The sequence below is a fragment of the Xenopus laevis genome, chromosome 5S (genome assembly GCF_017654675.1).
Source record: "Xenopus laevis strain J_2021 chromosome 5S, Xenopus_laevis_v10.1, whole genome shotgun sequence".
Lineage (NCBI taxonomy): Eukaryota > Metazoa > Chordata > Amphibia > Anura > Pipidae > Xenopus > Xenopus laevis.
The window spans coordinates 114,220,175-114,243,973 of NC_054380.1; the positions used below are offsets into that span (position 1 = coordinate 114,220,175).

A 23,799-nucleotide genomic window follows, 5' to 3' on the forward strand; every position below is an offset into this window, starting at 1 on the left:
CACTCTTAATACTATTATTCTTCCTTTCCTCACTCATCTATTCTCCTTTTCTTTACATACTATAATATATTATTCCATCTATTTAGCCACTTTGTTCTCATAGAAATAGGGAATGACCATGAAATAGGCCAAATGTTTAGCAGCATGAGGGGCCACTGACACCTGGTCCCACCGGGAGTTTTCCTGGTATCCCTGTGGGCCAGTCCGACACTGCCAATAATATTTTTGAAAAGTGGATGTCCACCATAGCGGCACCTATTTTAGTGCTGGCATTCCTTTCATCGTTCCGTTTGTGAACGAGCATTGACCTCAGTGATTAGATATGACCCTTGTTGTTGATATTTAGAAAAATTAATCACTCATATCCTGTAATTATTACACCACCTTCATCCCTTCAGCTCTCTGTCCTATAAATTCTAATTCTGTCCATTGCTGACACAGGTACTCCTGGCTCATCTCTTAATCTGTATACTTTACACTCTCAGTTTGGGGATTAATAAGGCGTCTCTTACTCCCCACCCTTCCGCTGCTGCTGCTACATATTGCTGGGAGGTCCCCGAAGGACCATTACCAAGACCAAATTATCTCAATCTGTAGGAGCTGCTTTGTATCAAGCAAAGCAAAATTAGATCATTGCTCACTGTGCTAACGGATTACCTTACTGGATCCCAGGAACTCACCTCTTTATTTGCCAGGTTAGTGCTACATACCTGACTGCTCCAGGTTATCTTGCTACTACTCTTTTTATTCCCTTCAATCAGAGGTGTAGAAACAGTGAATGAAGATGTTGGGCTGCATCTGGGCTTTGTGACCTGTGGGTACCAACAATAATAGTAAAAAAACACAATATATTAAGAGGGCAAACCACATGCATAGGCAGGGGTCAAAGCTGTCTTTAGGGCAATATTCTCAATATCAATGTTATTAACAGAGTAGACTATAACAGAGGAAGGAAGGATAGTACTTTCTTCATGCTGAAAGTGATGGCTATTTGTCTGCTCTTTAGAAATCCTGCTGAGTAGCATTTGAATGACGAGGGAAAGCATGGAATCTCTATAGCTTCTCACATATTAATAGGATGGGACGGATTAATGCTCTAGGTTATAGCCTTGGAACCCAGTGTGATCAGGGGACCATTTAGTTTTTTCAAATTCAATTATTATTTCTATTTTCTTTTAATATTCATTTTTATTTGAGCTGCTTTGTCCGGTCAAGTAATACCCTGGAAGTGGTTGAGGGATATGGTTTATAGACAAGCTAATGCTCATGGTCAGTGGCTTCCTATGTGCTTGTCTGTGACATGAAAGTGTCCCCACAGCCCCAGGTATCTATTGGCCTCCTGCTGACCACTTCAGCTTTTATGTATCCTTATAGCTAATATAAAAGTCTCACTAAGAGGAAATGCTGGCAAGTAGAGTTCTCTCCCCACTCTTGTCATAATAAAAAGGTTTAAATGATACTTTTATAATATTGCACTGACTTGCTATATAGAGACATATGATGTATCTGTTCATGCTTAGCTACAAGGCCCAGCATTCTGTGGATGGCGTGGGGTGGTCGAGTGCTAGGAGCTAAAGTTTGGCGGCAGCTGTAACAAGCCCAGCTTGTTAGAAAAAATCTTAAGGATATAAGTAGATATGCTGTTCAATCTATGTTCCAGAAGCTCTGCAGTTACACAGGTGAAAAACTATTGCCCTACTGAGTAGACAGCTGCTGTGCAACTGGCCTCTACATTCAAGCGGTCATTTTTCAGGTTGTGGATCTGAAGGATGGCTAAAAACTGGTCCCAAGAAGCCAAATCAATATTTAATATTAGGCCGTGTGTGGGGACAACCCAACTCTCTTCTATAGGTACCTATTATGATTCAGTCATTGACATAGGTGGCCAATTCAGGAAAATACCTTCTTGTTTGCTGCCTTGTTTTATTGTTGTAAAACCAGTTTAAGGAGCATCTCATAGAATTTAGAGGCAAAGTGATGAACATTAACATGTTAAAAAAAATGCATTAATCAGTATCCAAGTGTTTGGATATGTCATTGGTTGGTTCCGTTATCAGGAAGAGGAAGCCACATCAAACCACCAGATGCTAGAAAGGTCCTTCCTCAAAACGCTCTGGGCAAATATGGAGACCTGGGAAAGAGTAATTACAATAAAGGAGCTACAAATTCCAGTAGCCGAAACTGGAGTAAAAACAAATCAGCCAACTATCAAGAACTGTCAAAGAAGAATGGATGGTGCAAAATACTAGGGATGCACCGAATCTAGGATTCTGCCTTTTTCAGCAGGATTCGGATTCGGCTGAATCCTTCTGCCTGGCCGAACGAATCTGAATCCTAATTTGCATATGCAAATTAGGGGCAGCGAGGGAAATCACATGACTTTTTGTAACAAAACAAGGAAGTAAAAATGGTTTTCCCCTTCCCACCCCTAATTTGCATATGCAAATTTGATTTGGTTTCGGTATTTGGCCGAATCTTTCGCAAAGGATTCGGGGGTTCCGGCGAATCCAAAATAGTGGATTCGGTGCATCCCTACAAAATACAGTGAAAACCTGCAGGAGAGTCGGTTTTATTCTGCTAAAGTTTGAGCAAAAGTTCATCGTTCAACAGAACAATCATTCCAAACAGAAGGCATAACTAACACTGGACTATGTTAGTTGAATTTTACTGCTTTCAAATGAGAACATTACATAATAAAAATTCAGTGGAGAATTTGCTATGCAATACCCTTGGCCAAGAGTCTAAGATGACTGAGTTCAGCAGTACACAAAACCCCAATAAACCAGTATCTAATTCAGGAATTCCTTCCTGACCCCTAAATTGCAGTAGGATTGCTCCCTCAAATCTACTATGGACTATCTGTCCATAATTCCTGTAAAAGAGTTTCATTACACAACAGGAATGGAGTCTCTACTTACAATCTATGTTCCCAGTTGGACTGTATGATAGAATGACAGAAAGAACAGAATGATAGAAAGACCTATAAGGAGCTGGAGCCCATGTGGAGCAGTTGCCTCAACTCACTGTGCACAGGAGCCTACATTTGGACAACTCATGGCCCTGAAGGATATTTTTCCCCTCTAGGCATGCATTGTGCATTGGCAGGTGCCCAGAGTGGAAGACAATTCATTAAATGATCATAGTGTGCTAAGGCACAGGCATGTTAAATCCTGATTATTTTTTAGTCACAAGACAACAGTGATGTAGAATGGGCAGTTGGTTTACTACGATGCCTCTAATCTGTTTAAAACCTTCTGATTAATGATGGCATGAGCTTATAGTCCATAGGATTTAATATGACCTTGGATGTGCAGAGTGGGATTTAACATACAGGTTTGCTTTGTAGTGTATTTTTTGTTCAGAAAAAATGTGCCATTTATTAAAATAATCAGTAATAAAGGTATCTTGTGTAGCGTCTGTGACCATGTCTTCCTTCTTTTGACTGAGCAAATATCTTTTTTAATGCAATATGTACAGGGTTGGTGATATCTATAGCACCTTAAAACATACCCAGTACCAAGTACCCAGAACCAACGGCATACAATAAAACCTTATCTACATGTTACATTGAATCCTTAGATTTGACAGAGCAGAGTATTTAAATCTTAGTACCTAATTGTGTATGGCTACCTCGGAGGGTACTTTTGATAGACCATCTCTCTGACCAGATTTTATGTAAATGTAGAAATTGGAGGAGCCACAAGCTTTTCATACCCACCCACCCACTTTCATGCTTATCCTTGGTTGAGAGCCTGTGTCTATTTAACTTGTTGGCCCCGTCTAAACGATGCAAAATAGGATTAGGACCCCCGTTGATGAAGCTCGAAAGAGTGGCTAGAAATATTCTTCTGTCTGAATCTGTTTAGCTTCCTTCTAAGCCTAATTCCAACTACTTTTAGGTCAAAAATCATAAAGGAGCAAAAAAAAGTTTGAAATTATCACTTGCGGTATTGCCAACAAGATCTGTTGCTGTTGTCATGTATGTCTATTGTAGGAGGTCTTATTCTGCTGGTTTTCCCCGACAGGTGTTCAGCAGTCAGTGATCTACACATTCCATTATGAGTGGTGACAAGAAATCCAAACATGTCATCTATAAGAAAACCTCCCGGGATAAGGCGGTAAGCACTTCTTTTGGAACAGAGGCCTCCATGGTCGGATTTACATAGTGGGTGCCCCTAGGCCCACTGCCGTTGTTCACCCCGGTCCCCTCCACTTTATTGTGGAAATTTTCATCATCTGGACTGGAGCAATGGGAATTGGCGCATGGGAAATTTAAAAAATGATTGTATCTCCAGCGCATCCCCAGTGTTTTTGAACCAATGTGGGTGTGGTTGGGCAGCATGCCGCCCCCCTAAAATCCTGCCTGGGCCTAGGTGGCGTCTTTGATTTTTGCATTGAATTATGTACCACAAAATACACTTATATTTTTATTTCGCTAGGGTAGAGTATGTTTTCCAAGGAATGTTAACGGAGGCATTCAAGGACCTAGGCAACTGTCTGACAGACTAATCCATTGCATACACCCTGTACTTTAAGCCTATGGACACACAGGCTGTTGTCAGTCTGAGTAATTTTGCAGGCTGAGAGAAGCAGATCTGCTCAGTGCCCCTGCTTCAGTAATGATCAGCCTGTGTGTGGTCACACAAAACAATACATTGCATATCATCTGCCTCTAAGGGCTCTTACACACGGCCGTTTTTACCTGCGCTTCCCTTGCGTTGCACTTTCTTCAGTTCATCCACAGGGGAGAGCAGGAGCAGGATCGTACTGGGGGGCCCATCGGGACTACTGTCCAGGGCCCCCCTCCGACCCCCTAATGTGACGCACCAAGTGCAAAGACTCCTGAGGGAATGGTGCCACGCGTATGCGAAGATGGTGCTGCGCCTCAAAAAAACAGAATCCGGTCGGGAGAGAGGTCTGGCCTGGCGGACGCAGTCAATTATTTTGAAGGGGGCTGTACTCACACAGACGCATGTAAGCACCAAATGCAGGTGGGACGCAGCATGTTAAATTTCACCTGCAACTGGCGCAAACATGCGTCTGTGTGAGTACAGCCCCCTTCAAAATAATTGACTGCGTCTACTCCTGCGCTCCCCTGCGGCTGAACGGAAGAAAGCGCAACGCAGGGGAGCGGAAGTAAAAACGGCCGTGCGTTAGAGCCCATAAACAATCCATTGCAGTCATACTGCCATTCAAAGCAGCCCATTTTAAAGCCATTGGCAAACTAATCTGTTGTGCACACTAGTCTATCTGCCGTGTCCCTCTTCCTCCGTGTGGTAAATTTATCAGATTTATCAATTCACCCTCCCACTAGGATTTTTACAGGGTTAAAACTGAGTTTGATTGTCCCTTTGCAAAATGCATTTTCATACCCCACTGTCCTAGGAAGTAATGTACTGCATTTGCCTCATTGTTTTCTTTGGGCCAAGGCATTGCACACCCACTGCCCCATGGAATAAACCAGAGCAGGTCCCATTGTCCCACAGAGCAGCACAGTGCAAAAACAATAGTCCAATGCCCACCCTCTGGTACAAAACCAATGCACTGCCCAGGTCCGGACTGAGAATTAAAATAGGCCCTGGCATTTCAGGTACACAGAGGCCCAATCAGCCCACACAGAGGCCCAAACAGCCCCCACCAGCCCACTAAATACTGACTTTATATGGCACCTTATAGCAGCCCCTCTGGCATTTGCCAGAACCCACAGATTGCCAGTCTGGGCCTGGCACTGCCCTCTCCTCTGCCCCTCTGGTACCATAAATATATATTTCCAGTACAAAACACTGAACCTTTTTTTTCTTTATTCCCCGGTCTCTTCATAAAATGGCTCAACATTATTGTTCTCTGTTCTGGCAGGTGAGCGTGTACCTGGGCAAAAGGGATTATGTTGATCATGTGGAATCTGTGGACCCAGTAGGTAAGTTCTATGTGGCCTGGGGTATTTGTAGGTTACTCTTCTTATACCTAATATTGTTCACAATTAGCAGGTGGGGATCCCTTATGCCTTAACCGGAAACCCGTTATCCAGAAAGCTCCGAATTACGGAAAGGCAGTCTCTCATAGACGCCATTTCATCCATATAATCCAATTTTTTAAAAATATATTTCCTTTTTTTTTTGTAATAATAAAACAGTTCCTTGTACTTGATCCAAACTAAAGGTATAATTAATCCTTATTGGCAGCAAAACCAGTCTATTGGGTTTATTTAATGTTTACATCATTTTCTAATAGACTTAAGATATGAAGATCCAAATTACAGAAAGATCCGTTATCCGGAAATCCCCACTGAGCATTCTGGATAACAGGTCGCATACCTGTACCAACTAAAGATCAGAAAACGAATGTGGGTAGTAAGATTTATATGAATCATGTTACCTGTCTACTACAGATGCATTGTGGGGTAATAAACATTTGCAAAAGGTGGGAGAACAATGTTGTTGTTAACTGTGTTATCTTGGTTGGCAATGCCAGTGAAGAAAGCATGAATATGCAATAGAATTGTCTCTGTGTGTATGTATTTTAAATCGTACACACTATCTGCAGTACCATGTAATGTTGCAATCAGGCTTGTACCCAGCAGCCTCCATCTAGCGTCATTATTATTATTAGAACCTTTAAAGCCCCTACATACACACAAACACACAAACCCACAACCACACACACACACACACACATATATAATGAACAGTAGCATTGCACTCAACAGGTCATAAAAATACATTTATTGTGAAAACAGTTTAAACAGTCTGGTCATATTCAGACAGTGATATTCTTCAGGCAAGCAATACATACCTGTATATACATATACACTACGGGCGTTATTTATCAAAGTACGAATTTATCTCAATATTTTCTGGAAAAAAAAACCCTCTGACCAAATCTACACAGGTTTTTTGGCTTATTTATAGGGATTCGCCGAATCCAGGATTCGGTTCGGGATTCGGCCAGGATTCAGGATTCGGATTCAGCCGAATCCTTCTGCCACGCCGAATCGAATCTGAATCCTAATTTGTGCAAATTAGGGGCGGGGAGGTAAATTGTGTGATTTATTGTCACAAAACAAGGAAGTAAAAAATGTTTTCCCCTTGCCACCCCTAATTTGCATATGTAAATTCGGATTCGGTATTCGGCCGAATCTTTCGCCAAGGAATCGGGGGTTCGGCCGAATCCAAAAAAGTGGATTAGGTGCATCCCTACTTATTTATTAATACATTTTCCCGAAAATTTTGCTTGTGGGAAAAATTCAGAAAAAATCATTTATCATTTTACTAATTTTTCGGTATTTCCACCCGAAAACGGATTATTGCACGAAACCTAGCGCAGATCAGAAAATCTTTGAGACTTCTCCCATTGACTCTTATCAAATCTCGACAGGTCTGAGATGCCGGATTTACAGATTCTGACTTTTTCCATCCTCAGACTATATAATAAATCCCGAGAAATTTGTGGGGTTTTTTTTCAGCTAAAAATTCGAATTTTATACTAAAAAAAACCCCGCAATTTTTTCGAGTTTTTGGCATTCAGAGTTAAGTAAATAGCCCCTACGTGTGTATATATAATAAATATACATTCTAGAACGTTAACAGTTGTTCCCCTGTTGTTATACAACGTTATTGTGTGGCATTAATATTACCTGCTCTCTGTTGTTGATATTTATATCTCTCACATTCATTAATTATACAGATGGAGTTGTTTTGGTGGATCCTGACCTCCTCAAAGGAAAAAAAGGTGAGTGACTGTGATGTTTATTAGATACAAGCGTATGAATTAGTAATGAAAATCTAGACTTAGATAGCAGTGAATAATGAAAATCTAGACATAGATAGCAGTGAATTTATAGTTCCTGAGTGAAAGAATCCGCAGTGTGCCACACAGACATGAACCCAACTTATTTTTGAAACCCACCATTGAATCATTTAGGAATATTCCTGCACTAGAGCATTCCTGCACCCCAGCATTGTTAGCCCTGCACTAATGACTCCATTGTTACAAGATGCTGGGCTGACTCTGATTTGAGTATTGTGCTACATGTATTTGTAGATATTGCTAAGTTTAATGTTAATCAATAAATCCTACACATAACTACACAAGCAAGCCCCAGATACTTTCTATATGTCACTAAATTTGGAAGTGTATGTCTTGGCCCAGTAATGTATGACACTGCTGTTTGTTTTACAGTGTACGTCACTCTTACCTGTGCTTTCCGCTATGGCCAAGAGGATATTGACGTTATTGGCCTAACCTTCCGTAAAGACCTTTACTTTGCTCAGACTCAAATTTACCCACCAGTAGAGGACCCCAAAGCCTTGACCAAAGTTCAGGAGAGGCTGATGAAGAAATTAGGGAACAATGCATTCCCATTTGTGCTGGCGGTAAGGCCTAACCCCATCTTTCTTCATTTACCCATAGCTGTCCCCTCAAGTTTCTCCTGGCTTGTCTTCTGGTACACAAATCAACCAGCTTCGAATTAAGGGCAGTCCAGAGGTTGCGTCAAACTAAATTAACTTCTTTATTGAACAAGACAGACAGTTTAGCTGTATTACAGTCATCAAATGGTAGACTCTTCAAGCACATTCAGTTCAGTCAGTGGAAAACGTAATAAGTTGAGATCGGTCCCTCTTAGGGGTAGTACAGCCTGTCTTGGTGATTTTCCCAAGCGCTAGTGATCCTACAGGGTATTTTGCTCCTTGGAACTTTCTCTGCTCCTGAGCTCACCCACTCGTGGAGGCTTGATCACCTGAAGGGTGCTAACTCCAATTACTCTCCTTGTTGGAGCCAAATAGCTGCTTTATAGTTAAACTGCCACTAACTTTCACTCCTAGAGCAACCATAATAAAATACTTCTATCACTAACGAGAACTTTCCCTAATTTATGCCGGACACCTGCTCAGACATAATCCCGCCAGGTGGGATCCAGGAAAAGAGTCCTGAACACATGTGTGTTCTCCCTTTTATACAAAATGATACTGCCACCTACTGGGCAACCAATGAACCAGATCAAATAACAGATAACCCCAGGATGGAAACAGCTGTGTAGGGTGACTCAAAGGACCACTTTAGGTCTCCAAATTAAAGGGGAAACTGCCTGAGTAAAACATATCTAATCCTCATGGTCTCTACATGTGTTTATAAGGGATAGTTCTGCATTGTATGTTAGTTTCAAATACAATTATGGCTCAAACATGTTCTTACTGATTACAATGGAATTCTATAACATGCGAGAGTTCATTCTGTTTTCATTTTGTATGTCTCCCAAAGTTCCCTGACTACCTGCCATGCTCAGTGTCTCTTCAGCCAGATCCCACAGATGTGAGCAAGGTAAGGAAATTTTGCATTCAACATGATCAAATCCCAGAATCCTTCCCATTGAGCAAAAAAAAAAAGAATTTTCAAGATGAGCAATAATTAAGATATTAAAATATTTGCATTTTCCTTGTTTATTATATATCTAGAAAATCCTTTAACTATTTCAGGTGTTGTAATCAGAAATATTTCAAGGATAAGTAAACCTTGATAAAAAGCTGAATTTACACGTACTGAAACACAATTAAAACATTTTACTCTCAGAGATCTGGCTGGAAAAGTAAAAAGGGAGTAGGGTTGCCACCTGTTCGGATTTGACCCGGACAGCCCGGTTTTCAGAAGGGCTGCCCGGATCAAGACAGTCTGCCCAGTTTTCGAAATAAAGAAAAGTGGGCAGGATCTCCCTCGAATGACATGGCGATCAGCCAGTCTCTGATTGCCCGATCAAAGCCTCACACCTGTGATGTTGCTTGCTCCACCCGCAATGCCACTGACACGCCCCTCTGACATCATGGCCCCACCCACTGCCCGGATGGTGGGCCACGGAAAGGTGGAAACACTAAAAGAATGGCAATTAGTTAAGCACTGCGTATCTTGACAGCGCTATATAAATAAATGATGATGATGATAATTAGTTAGTAATGAGTAGTTTTAAAAATGTTTATGGAGCAGTTTTGCATCCCAGATGAAACATAAGATAGAAAGGAACAGACGCTGACATTTCAGGTTATTGAAAGACATAAATCATATTTAATTTAAAAATTCCACAGTTTTGTGCAACCCTTATTTGCAACACAAATAATGTTCCTGCTGTTTTAGTCAAAGGACAAGCCTGCAAGAAGTTTAATTCTACCAAAAATAAATGTGGAACTATGGCTCAGCAAATACAGAGTTCCTCTAGTTAGATCGATAATATTGTGCAAATATCTCGACTCATATAAATATTATGCTAAAAACAAATGACAATGTACGTCAGTGCTACAAAATCAATTATATATAGTGTAAATAATAAATGTTACCAAGCAGCTGCCATTTCTTGACAATTGTTTGGATTGAGAGGTGTATTCTGATTCGGTTGCTAAAATCAATCAACCAATAAATCAATACAGGCCTAATCTCTTACTAACAGGGAAATATGGAGGAAACGTTTAACTGGGTAACAAAGTTGAACTGGGTTGTGGGGCGTCTGCTTGAAGACACGCTTTATATGTCTCCAATCATTTCAGGCCTGTGGTGTGGATTTTGAAATAAAGGCATTTTCTACGAACAATTTAGAAGACAGGATTCACAAAAAGTAAGTGGTAACGAGTTACGTGCGTGTGCAATAATAATCATATTTATCACTATACAGATCCATCTGTTCTGAAGAAAGTGATTACTCTTTATATATCAATTGTATAAAGTCATTAATAAGATCAGGGGCGTAACTATAGAGGAAGCAGACCCTGCAGCTGCAGGGGGGCCCAGGAGGTATAGGGACCCCACGAGGCCCTAATTCATATACAATTTCAATAAATGTTGGAGAAACAAGTCAACCTCTAAACATTTTGGGGGCCTGAAAAATAATTTGCTTTGGGGCCCAGTAATATCTAGTTACACCACTGAATAAGATTAAACTTTTAGAACCTTCCAAGATAGGGCAGTAAATATGTTCCAGTACAGTCTTTGTTTTAAATTTTTTCTCCTTACACAGTCACATAATATAATGAAATCCCTGTTGCATATTCATAGCCACTGCGTTTTCACCAAATCTCTTGTTTCAATTGCTACTCACATCATTTAGTTATTTTTTTTTATTTTCTTTGTGATTTAGTTTTCCGAGCAAAAAGATACAATCATTGGGGGCGTGACCAAGATGGCGACTTGAGCGGACGTGTTCACCAAGAGCTCTGCACCTCAGCTTAACATTCTGACGATTATAGCAGATAACCTCGCTAACTGTTACCGGTGCAAGGTACCGTTTGTTACTGGCAACCAAATGGGGAAATATGGGAACAGGTCCCGGTCGGAAAACCGGCTGGATCGCTATCTGCAGCCATCCCAAGGCCCAGACCAGGCCCCGGAAGAGGAGCCGCCATCAGCAGTCTCGGACCACGAGGCGCCGGCGGCCTCTGCTCCTGAGCCGTCTAACGCTGAAATACTGGCGGCCATCAAAGGCACGCATGCCTCTACTACCGCGCAATTGGAAACCATAAAGGTGGATTTATCTTTGCTCCGCCAAGATCTACAAAACCTGCGGGAGCGTACCTCTGAGGCGGAGCGCAGGGTGTCTGACATAGAGGACACGATACGCCCGATGCCAGAGGAGCTAGCCTCGCTGAAACACCAGGTGCAAACGCTTAACAACAGGGCGGAGGATTTGGAGAACCGCCACCGCCGAAACAATGTGAGAATATTGGGGCTTCCTGAAAGGGCCGAGGGTGCCTCTCCGGAAACTTTCGCGGAACGATGGCTAAAGGATGTACTGGGAGCTGAGGCATTCTCTGCCTTTCTGGTGATCGAGCGCGCCCACCGCATACCAACACGGCCTTTGCCGCCTGGCTCGAACCCTCGGCCTTTCATCATGCGGTTTCTCAACTACCGCGATAGAGACACTGCCTTGACCATGGCGCGAAAGAAAGGCCCGATCTCTTGGGAAGGTTGCTCCATCTCTCTATATCCGGACTACTCACCAGCAGTGCAGAAACTGAGGGCGTCCTATCAAGGCATCAAGAAGCGGCTTAGAGATGCAGGTATGCTCTATTCGATGCTCTACCCCGCGAAGCTAAGGGTGGTAGATGGAGGCGCGACCCATTTTTTTCAGTCACCGCAGGACGCGGATCACTGGATCAACACGCGTGGGCGGCAGGCGGGCCCGCATAACAGCCCGCGCCGCCAAGAATAGCTTCGTCGACCTGACAGTGAGTATGATGGCCATTATGTTGCCTCTTCTGTGACTATTCTGCTTGGAACCTCTGCTGTTGTTGTTTTTTGGCCTGCGCCTACGCTTTGCCCTGGCCCTTGGTTACACTTGTGCGGCGGCCCATTATGTTTGGCTGGACCACCATGTGGATGTCTGTATTGGGCCACTTTCCTCCCCGAGCGGCGTCATTAGCCCACAAATGCAAGGCCCAGAAACTGCAGGGGCGACAATTGTGTTCTAGTGCTGCAACCCTAAAGCGGGGGTCATGGAATCTGCACCCTGTCTGGGCCCTCACTACCGCATGGGTCAGCCACCTGCATCCTATGTTAATGTTGGTTTTTACAAGATATTTGCTTCAGTATCTGAGCCTCTTCCTGACAGGAGGTGGGTGTTCCTCTGCTTTCACTGCATCACTACTGACTATGCCATGGGAACAAGAGAACTCCGTGACGGAATCAGCAGGCGCTCCAGTGCGGGGCATGGTTACAGCTGTAACTCAGGGAACGCTTGATAGTGTCAAGGGCCACTACGCTGCGGTACTGGCTGAAGATCGAGACTTTGTCCCCTATGCCCCCTCCACCTATGGCTAGCAACCTCACTTTTCTGCCACAGTTTAGTACCCGCATTGCCCACTGTCAAGAGTTATCATTTGTTTTAGTGGTTGTTCTGCCTGCCAAGGTGCGAGCTCAGAGGTTTTTCACGTGGACTGTGAGTATACTCATCGCATAACCTGTCACTTCTCCTGTTATAACTGTTTTGGGTTTAGGCCATCTATGTTGTCTAGATGTGCAGGGTGGGAAGGGGTAACGACCATGTTGGGGTTTTGTTGGGTTTGTAATATGGTATTGTCATTCAAGGTACATGGGCTGGTAAATCAGAGGCACTCCATAGCAACACGGTATACTTGGACCAAAGGGTCACTATTTCCTCAGCACTGCATTATTAGTCATCACACAAAATGGAAGGGGGTAATGTGAAACTACTTTCCTGGAACGTTCGAGGCTTAAATTCTAAATTCAAGCGGGCTCTGGTTTTTGATTATGTCAACAGATATAAACCGGATCTTCTCCTCTTGCAAGAGACCCACCTGGTTGGCCAAAAGCTCCTGTCCCTTAGGAAAAGATGGGTTGGGCACACATATCACTCCTCTTACTCTACCCACTCGAGGGGTGTGTCCATCCTGGTCCGTAAGAATGTACGCTTTGAACACCTTAACTTATCCACTGACCATTACGGACGCTATATAGTCCTTCACTGCAGGATAGACAACCAAGATCTGATAATAGTGAATCTATATGTCCCACCCCCCTTTGACAAAGCCTTACTCGACCTGGTATTCACTAAGGCTTCCGCATACCTCCCTTGCCCGATCTGCTTTATTGGGGATTTCAATACAGTAATGGACCCGCAGGTAGATAGAATTCCTTTCACGACTCAAAGAACCGGGCCCCTGAAACAATGGATAGAAGCCTTAGGGCTAGTGGATGCATGGAGGCACGCACATTCCCACGATAGGCAGTTCTCCTGCCATTCAGCTGGGGCTCATACTTTATCCCGGATTGATATGGCTATTGCCTCCCCGGATTTTACGCAAGGGATCCTTGGCATTGATTTCCTTCCCAGAGGCCTTTCTGATCACGCCCCCCTCTTACTTGACCTCCACTTTGCCCCCAAGCTCAGGCATTCCACCTGGAGACTATCTCCTATGTGGCTTGATAATGTAGAAGTGGCAGAAGCTTGTAGTATGGAATATGACCTTTATTGGAACGTTAACGCAGGCACCAGCAACTCGAACATAGTATGGGAGGCTTCTAAGGCCTCCGCCAGAGGCACACTTATCTCGGCCATCTCCAAAGTACGCACCCTAGCTAAACAAACTATGGTTGAGGCTGAGGGCATGGTCCAAACGGCTGAGCAAGCTTATTGTGAGTTACATGACGAGGCTAGTCACAGGCAGTTAGTTGCAGCGCAGAAGAATTTAGAACTTGTGCAGGTAGCTCTGACTAGGAAAAAACTTCTCTATGCAGCGCAAAGGATCTTTGACCAAGGGGATAGGAATGGTAGGACCTTAGCATACCTAGCTAAAGCAGCCCAATTGTCTACTCTGGTCCCCAGAATTAAAACCCCGGCGGGTACCTATGTAACGGACCCGACCGACATCGCAAACACCTTCTCTAATTACTATGAGGAACTATATTCCTCGCAGGTGCATTACTCAGACGTAGACTTGCAACAATTCCTACAACACATTCCCTTTCCAAGACTTACCAGGGAAGAAGCCCTTTACTTGGATGGACCGATTACCCTTGAGGAGGTCACGGAAGCCATTGGTAGCCTCCCCTCTGGGAAAACCCCAGGCTTGGATGGTCTACCAGTTGCGTGGTACCGGCTACTTAGAGACCAACTTGCTCCTCATCTACATGCCACGCTCTTAGGAGCGACTGAAGCGGGTTCTCTTCCCCATTCTTTCTACTCAGCTCTCATTGTTCTTATATTAAAGGAGGGGAAAGACCCGGACCTGTGCGACTCGTACCGTCCTATTTCCCTAATAAATACCGATGTGAAGATACTGGCCAAAATCCTATCTAGTCGCCTCAATAAAGTAATAACCTCAATTGTACACCCGGATCAGACCGGCTTTATGCCCAATAAGAGCACCTCTATGAACCTACGCAGGCTATTTTCTCACCTACAAACCTCTCATACGAATCAGGGCTCTAGGCTGGTGGCTGCACTTGATGCCACTAAAGCGTTTGATTCGGTTGAGTGGCCATATCTCTGGCATGTATTGGAGAAATTCGGTATAGGGCAGAACTTTATAGGATGGCTCAAGCTACTCTATTTAGCTCCAGTCGCACAGGTCCGGGTCAATAACACTCTTTCCAGGAAGTTCTCTCTGTCCCGGGGGACCAGACAAGGTTGCCCACTTTCCCCCCTATTGTTCGCCTTGGCAATAGAACCTTATGCTTTAATGATCCGGCAATCTGAGGAGGTCGTAGGCTTTAAATGTGGGAGGGTGGAAGAAAAAATCGCATTGTATGCGGATGACCTCCTTTTATTCCTGGCCGACCCGCAGAACTCCCTTCGGCACGCCCTTGACCTGGCAGATCGGTTTGGTGTCTACAGTGGCCTGGTCATAAATAAAAGCAAGTCTGTCCTCTTCACACTCGAGTCTGACCAGAGGGAGGGTGACATTCAGGGGCTGTGCTGGGTGTCCCAGTTCAAGTATTTGGGTGTTCAGGTTTCCAATAATGCACTAGAGTATGTGGCCAAGAATATTGACCCGGTGCTAACCAAATTCAAGAGTGTGGTCGCTCAATGGATAAATCTTCCCTTAACAGTGTGGGGTAGGGTGAATCTTTTTAAAATGATATACTTGCCGAAATTCCTTTATTTGTTACAGAATGCACCGATATGGATCCCCCAACAGGTTTTTAAGCAGGTTGACACCGTCCTTTTCTCCTTTATCTGGGCACATAAACCTCCCAGGGTCAACAAATTGACTCTGCTGGCCCCAATAGATAAAGGAGGACTGGCTCTCCCCCACCTAAAACTGTATTACCTTGCGAGCCAATTAGCCTTCATCCACAATTGGTTCAACCCTGACCCTGAAAACCCATTGACCGCATTACATGCCACCCTGGCAGGTTCATTTGAGGCTCTTCGTAATGCTCCATATAGGAGGGTCAAGGACACGCCAGAGCTTCCATCCACGTTGAGCTGCCCACAAAGGGCTTGGGCGCTTACTAATAGAATGCTGGCTAGGCCGCCCTCCTCGCCCTCCCCACGCGCTCCTTTATGGAGGAACTCTAATTTCCCGCATCTGCGACAACTTCCAGATTTTGTCTATTGGCCCAAGCTGGGAGTGAAGCACTTATCTGACCTCTTAGAAGATGATACCCTCCTGACCCAGGCCCAACTTACCGCTAACTTGGGGCATCAACACATTGACTGGCATAGATACTTTCAACTCCGGCATGCTATTACTGCTCAGTTTGGCTCTCTAGTTATTCCCGCGACCACTATGCCACATGAAGACAGGTTGTGGGACCCGAACCCGCAGAAACTAGTATCTAACCTGTATCGAATCTTAATAACTTCCACGGGTAGCCCCTTTGCTAAAGCCAGAACTAAGTGGAACACGCTTATCCCCAATTTGGGGGATGACGCGTGGGAGGAGGCAACTAGTGAGGCCTACAGTTTTCTGATTTCCACTAAAGATAAAATGGTGCAATTTAGGATACTACACTGCACTTATATTACGCCGCTAAGGCTTAAGGCCATGGGTAGAAACCCTGCTGCTGCCTGTCCCAAGTGTGGACGTCCGGATGCAGACTTCTTTCACTTATTATGGTCCTGCCCCATGATCAGCAGCTACTGGGCACGGGTGGTCTCTCACCTCTCCGAAGTGGTCCTGCTTCCTGGGGTACTTGCACCGGAGGTTTGTCTCTTAGGAATAGTAGAAGAACTAGCGCCCCTCGTAAAAACCAGATGCCTGCTGCGCACCCTTTTATTCTATGCCAAAAAACAGATTGCCATCAAATGGATGAGCCCCCTACCCCCGACAGTCAAGCAATGGCAAAAATTGGTTAATGATCGGCTCCCAGTAATAAAGCTTACATACTTAGCTAGGCACTGCCCCCAAAAATTTGATAAAATTTGGGGACCATGGCTAGAGGCCCACGATGAAGTGAATCTTCTGGTGTAACTCATTTGGGATGGCACTGTTTGTGTGGATCTCATTCTGCTCTAATATATTGTTGTCTGGGGGGTAGTGTGCTCTGACCCTGAGTGCCCGAATGGGAAATTGTTGCTTAAATGTATGATTGTCTCATGCTGGGGATAAACTGTCGACTGTATGGAGTGTTCTTTGCCAAGTTGTGCTGCAGGGGTCCTGCGAGACCTCGATATATTGTGATCACTGCTTATGTTACCTGACATATACCTTTGTGTTGTATGTTATGTTTAAAATGTAAATAAATACCTTTAAAAAAAAAAAGATACAATCATTAGACATTTAATAGTATTGTTATCCATTTAGTTATTTTTAAACAATAACTGTTTTATTTATTTATTTGTAAATAAATTGGCAGTTGTCACACAATAGCTTAAGAACTTCTCTGCTGAACACTAACATTGTATCTTCTTCAGGAACTCTGTCCGCCTTATGATCCGCAAAATTCAGTATGCACCTGATCAAACAGGGCCTACACCTCGAGCGGAGACATCTTGGCAGTTCTTTACGTCAGACAAACCTCTGCACCTGACAGCCTCTCTGCCTAAGGAGGTAACAATGTCTAAGCAGCAACCATAGCTAGATGATATAACTCCACTCCTTACTTTCAAATGCGTTCTAAAATATTTTATTTGTCTTCAGGTGTTTTATCATGGGGAGCCAATCTCTGTGTCTGTCAGTGTGACCAACAACTCCGACAAAACAGTGAAGAAAATATCTGCTTCAGGTAAGGGATTATAAACACCCAACCAAACTTGATGGGATGATGTTATGAAGGTACAAGGACAAAGGGCAAAGATGGAGGACTTCAGTGTCTATCATTAATCAGCCACATATTATCGCACACTTTTTTTGAAGGTCACCCTGCCTTTTTTTAACATATTGTTCTGTTCTGGCAATGTTCTGAGCTCAAGGACAATAGGCAATATTCTTATATACATTTATTTGTGATTGTTTTTAATTACTATACTCTGCTCCGTAGTACTTTTAAGACAATATATATTCGAAATCAGGCAAATCCAAGAACCTGGCCAAACCAAGTCTGAACCCTATATAATCAAAAAACATTTGCTGCACAAGTGGACAATTTCCCCCAACTGCAACGGTTCAGATTCAGCCAAATTTATACCCAGGAATTTAGCCGAACCCAGGGATGCACCATATCCTAATATATATAAATAATCCCTTCGATGATGGCACTCCATATTCAATCAGGATTAGACAAATAAATCAGTTCATGTAGGTTTATTTAGGCGGACCACCTAATACACCTACATGAACTGATTTATTTGTCTAATCCTGATTGAATATGGAGTGCTGTCATCGAAGGGATTATTTATATATTTAAAAGACTGGAACCCAGCCTTCGGATCTCCTTTATGGTTGTGCGTTCCTTTTCATTTGGTATAATATATATATATATATATATATATATATATATATATATATATACCAGGCAGGAACAGAACTAGCCACCTACGACACAAGAGGGGAGGGGGTGGAATTAAAAGATAGAGAATGGGGTGTTGTGGGTTCATGAGTAAACATCTAGGAGTGACAGTCTTTGAGGGGCATAGGCCAAGTAGCATTTCCTTGTGTGCAAGTACTTCATGGCCCAGCTCTGAAATTAGGTCCATGTTTAAAATGATATGTTCTTTCCAGTTTCATTCCTCCAGATTCCATGTTCATTCCTCCTGATTAACATGAACATGTGCCTTTGTCTTTCAGTGGAACAAGTAAGTAATGTGGTCCTGTATTCCAGCGACTATTACGTCAAGACGGTGGCTTTGGAGGGGTCTGAGTGAGTAATCCTACCTTTTATCAACACATGTCAGACTTTGCAATAGTGTCAGTGTAATGTTCCATTTGTTTCATCTGCTGGAAACATTCAGTTAATAAAAACTGTTAGCAGTTAGGATAATCATTTTTATAAGTTTTTTTAAGTTCAGACCCATACTTGTTTCGTCAGGGACAAGGTGCCTTCAAAGGCGTCGTATAATCACACCTTTACCTTGCTGCCTCTGCTGGCATACAATCGGGAGAAGAGAGAAATTGCACTAGATGGGAAACTTAAACATGAGGACACCAACCTGGCTTCCAGCACTCTGTAAGTTAATATGCCTTCTATCATAAGACCAATATTGATTTAGGGATTAATGTATGAATATGAAATATACTCCACATTTCTCAGAGGTACATAAGTAAGGGATACAGTCCATGATGTTGTTCCTATGTCCCTCTGCCAGCGTGCCCTCATGAATAAAGAGCTGCTGAAAGCAGAAGGTGCTGTATTCATCTGGAAAACACAGACTTTTGTACTCCACTTGGCAAACTGTTTGTACTTTGTGCAAACTGTGAAAAACATGTCAGCACTTTCCACTCATTCCCTAAATTCCTTCCCACAGGCTTAAGGAAGGCATTGACCGCACCGTCATGGGAATCCTGGTGGACTACAAGATCAAAGTGACCCTCACTGTTTCTGGGTACTTTTTTATTGTTTTCCATACTTATGTCTGTGATCATGAACTAGATTTTCTTAGCCTGCTTTGTCCTTTGTTGGAACGATTAAAAAGTTGCTTCTTATTTAGTTTTATGCAACCAAATATTACCTCCAAGCCAGGAATTCAAAAAGAAGCCCCTGCTTTGAGGCCACTGAGAGCAACATCCAAGGGGTTGGATCTGCTCATGAGCCACTGGTTGGGGATCACTGCTTTATAATTACTATACAATGATGTGTTTACCTGTCAAACTGTTAGTGAGTTAGTATAAGCTGATGCCTGTGCACCTTAAATGAAACAGATTTAAAATATGTTTTACATTTCATGATGGTTAGTTAAATAAGTATTGCTGGTAAATTTGTTGTGTGCAAAGAACAACCCTTCTCTGCATTTCAGCAATTATACCAGCGGGAAAGCACTGCATAAATGCTAGAGAAAACAAAGCAAATCAATTTGACATTTTCTTTCAGAAAAATACAAAGACAAATAAATAACATTTCTTGAATCTTTAACAAACCATATCTGGAGGAGTTGTGCACCTTTGCTCATTGTTTTCGTATTTATATATATCTATATATACAAGTTATTCCATGGGGGTGATATCATTTTCTTTTTCTTTTCTGTTTTCTGACAGGCTACTGGGAGACATGACCTCAAGGTACATCTTGTGCTGTTTATTAAACAGTGACTATTGTTGCACAGCATTGTTCATCTTTGAATTAGACAGGTGCCCCCAACTTGCATACGCATACTACCCCACACATATGCAATGTATATATTTTCCCACCGCGGGTTTGCATTAATGCCGGTAGGAAGGTGACACTGGAGGTTTTGTCACTTGTCCTGGAGGAGATTTAGCCCGGGTGAGAAAACTTTTAATCTGTAATCACCCTTAGTATGTCTTGTCAACTTTTAATACATATATATATTCCAACCGATCAAAGAAAGCACTCACGGCAGCTGAATATAAATGTCCTTTAGTGAATCTTTATTGTTGTATGGCGTAATAACGCGTTCTGATCCTCACACTCTTCTACACGGGTCAAATGCCGGCTTCCGACTTCCGGGTTCATCTTTTATAGACGCTGCACCTGCTCGCCCCGCCCCTTTTGTGACATCATCGGCAGGGCGGGTCTATAAAATCAACCCGGAAGTCGGATGCGAGCGCTGGCTAAGGTAGGGCGGATTAGGGTCGGGGAGATCCCGACCCGCACATCACTACAGTAAAGATATTATACCAAACATGGAGCACTAAACATTGATAGTGTAGTTGCCATTAGGTTTCAAATTTGTACAAGAATGGGACCTGCTATCAAGAATGTTTGGGACCTGGGGTTTTCTGGATAAAGGATCTTTAAAATCGTGTAAACATTAAATAAGCCCAATCGGCTGGTTTTGCTTCCAATAAAGATTAATATATATTAGTTTGGATCAAGTAACGCTTCTGATATGAATCCCATACCCATCCCATACCGGTACTAGATATTGTTTTTTCCTATTCAGTCTATCACCCTTTAAATAGGAAAAAACGCCAGTGTTTTTTGGGACTTAGAAAAATGTTCACATTTTTTTTGAGGAAGTCCTATCTACTCTATTGCACTTAGGCTGGTCTGAGGTGGCGAAGGCAAGTCTGGCGATAGAGGTAACGGTCAGTAAAATCAAAAAACTTTGTGAAGTAACAATCTTTCGCCAGAAAATCCACCTGGCGTAAGAGTGTGAAGTTGCGCCAGAGTCTAACTCCTTGGCGAAATTATACCAGCGAAATTACGAAATTATCGACAAAGTGGCAAAATTACGTCACGCTGGCGAATTTTCGCCAGCGTTAGCCACATCGCTCTTTTGTAAATTTCACCCAGAGAGAGAGACATATAGAAGGATAGATATTTTTTGGTTATTTGGGTCAGGTCTGTCAGTTTAATATATCTATATGTTATTCTCCACAGTGAGGTCTCTACGGAACTCCCATTCATTCTCATGCATCCAAACCCAGAGAGCGGAGGTGAGTGATCATTAATTCCACTAACCATTGTAGTATTTAACTAATTGCACCTGCATCCTTATTGTGCAGTAATGGCAAGTGGGCAAGGGAAGGTCACTAGATCATTGAAAGCAGGGACACCGCTAATGAATCATATTGCACGGCTACGCTAACTGTAAGTTGGTTGCTTTTATATGAGGTGCAGCTATAGAAGGTGAAGAACCTGATTTTTCTGATGATTTGAAAACTCTGAAGCTAACGTGAGGGGCCGTAGATAAAAATATTCAGGCTGTACCCTGCCATACAGATGTATCACACCCTAGTGTTAGTGTTATAAGCAACTCAGCATCTGCACCAAACACAGCGACTAACGTTCACCATTCCTTTCCATTCTGCTTCCCTGATTGATGGCAGCCAAAGAAAGGTAAGATCTGTACTTGGCATAGCTGCCCATTCGAGAAGAGAAACAAGTCACAGTTATAGAAATGTAGACCCTGAGGTGTGAATAGAACACAAATGCATGTGAACTCTGTGTAGAATATGCCAATAGGTTTTAGTTGACGCAACGGTATTTGTTGGTTTCTTTAATGATGAGCGAATTTGCACTGTGTCACTTCGCTGAAAAATTCCCCAAACCACAAAATATTGCGGAAAAGCTTTGGAGGCAAAATGACATTGCAGTTAAGGGCAATGACACACGGGGTGATTCGTTCCCGCGAGTTTTAAAGACCCCGATCACAGCAACTAATTCCTGAATTTTCTCTCTCATCCAAAGAAATACAAGTCCCCATGTGTAAGATAGACTGTGATATTCCAGAGCCTCTGTTGCTCCAAGTCCCCACTGGACTTTTTTTTAAAGCAAATCGGGGCAACTAGCCCTAAGACGGTTTTAGCTCTATATTAGAATATACATTTCCATACCTTCCACAGTGATACAACTGTTCTTTATATAAAAAAGGCTCCCTTGTTGCCTATTTCTTCCTAATATGGCCCCTGGGCAGCTCCTTCTATAGACAGGGATGGGGCTTCCATGAGTTCCCATCTTCTGTGTTAATGTGGAAGGCAAGGAGGTGAATAATAATGATGTCTGCATATTTTGCAGTGCAACAGTCCCTATCAGTAGAGGTGCGCTCATGAACGCCTGGCACTGGGACCATGCGGCCTCGGGGCACCGCGCTATCAAATCCGGCCCTGGTCAACATTTTTTGGGAGGGTGAAACAGTACACATGGCAACACTGTAGTACAAATTTGCAAACAGTTTTGAAGCTGGCGAAATCGCAATTCCACCCACGAAACTGTACTAGGCTCATGCATATTTATCTGGTGATATCACCAGTTGGTTTCGGAGTGGAGCACAGCAGTTTCTGAAATATCATGGGAGGTTGGGAGTTGCTTTATGAGGAATAGCTTTAGGGAAAGGGAAAATAAAACTCACCTTTTATCTAAACCACCTCTGATGCTGTATGGCTGTAGGCACCTAGTACCCATTAGTTATCATTGGTGACAATAAACAGGTTAACAATGTTCTCCTTCTCTTCTGCTTAGTGAGCAGGACGATGACATGGTGTTTGAAGAATTTGCACGTGATCCACTTAAGGGTGAACTGCAAGCTGAAGAAAAAGAGGAAGAGGAGGACGATGAGAAATAAGACATGAAATTAGCCAGTATCCATACCCTGTAGTAAAGTCGATAGCAAAGAGCATTTATTACATTGATCTAGTTCTTCTTATGTCATCCTTGTGCTAAATTGTCCTTGACATGAGCATTAATCATGGGAAACTGACCCCTACTGTTCACTATTTCTGATTCTTTTGAAATCAAAACTAACATTTCTACATAAAGAGCTTTCTTCATTGTGGCTCTTTATGTAAAAAAAAGTTTTGATTTCAAAAGAATCAGAAACAAGAGGGTCAACTGACAAGGGGTCAGTTTCCCATGATTAATACAGAAGCAGGTAATACCCATGTTAACAAAAGTAGGTTCAAAAGTACCCATTAAAAAAATATTGACATCTCTGGGATCATTTCATACAATATAAACAGATTAGCCAATGTCTGGAGTCATCTCTTACATGGTTCTCACTGATTGGTTGGTTCTGTAGCGTAACAGTTCCAAAAGAGAGAAAATGTATATTCATTTAACAAAACAAGTCATTCATTATCTGTGACCCGCTTTAGACTGTACGATTCTCATCAGTATAAGCACGGACTGTCTGTATTTATTGCATTCCTACTGTAACACACTATTGATGAAACCCAAATAAACCAGCAGTGTGATTGCATTTAATCCTTGTAATCTTATCTTAACCAAGGTGAAGCGAAGACTATTTTCTATTTAGGATTAACCAATGTTGCATGCTACGAAAAAATTATATTTTTATGA

The 23,799-nt window shown here is 42.8% G+C and overlaps 1 protein-coding gene across 1 annotated transcript; it reads left to right on the top strand.

Annotated features, from left to right (window-relative positions):
- Positions 1 to 530: 530 nt before the first annotated feature.
- On the top strand, positions 531 to 23,703 carry sag.S (S-antigen; retina and pineal gland (arrestin) S homeolog). The gene is made up of 16 exons (XM_018264499.2): positions 531 to 695; positions 4,026 to 4,118; positions 5,857 to 5,917; positions 7,684 to 7,728; positions 8,179 to 8,372; positions 9,259 to 9,318; positions 10,530 to 10,597; positions 17,357 to 17,492; positions 17,583 to 17,667; positions 18,669 to 18,741; positions 18,910 to 19,047; positions 19,346 to 19,423; positions 20,073 to 20,096; positions 21,382 to 21,437; positions 21,831 to 21,840; positions 22,963 to 23,703. Exons 2-16 carry the CDS (start codon positions 4,059 to 4,061, stop codon positions 23,063 to 23,065), a joined length of 1,191 nt encoding a protein of 396 aa, XP_018119988.1. The 5' UTR covers positions 531 to 695; positions 4,026 to 4,058; the 3' UTR covers positions 23,066 to 23,703.
- The last annotated feature ends 96 nt before the right edge of the window (positions 23,704 to 23,799 follow it).

Bases quoted from the DNA above. Each gene is read 5' to 3' on its own strand.
- sag.S (XM_018264499.2), top strand. From the start codon at position 4,059: ATGAGTGGTGACAAGAAATCCAAACATGTCATCTATAAGAAAACCTCC. The intron at 8,373-9,258 runs GTAAGGCCTAAC...TGTCTCCCAAAG, and splicing joins CATTCCCATTTGTGCTGGCG to TTCCCTGACTACCTGCCATG. The intron at 19,424-20,072 runs GTACTTTTTTAT...GTTTTCTGACAG, and splicing joins GTGACCCTCACTGTTTCTGG to GCTACTGGGAGACATGACCT.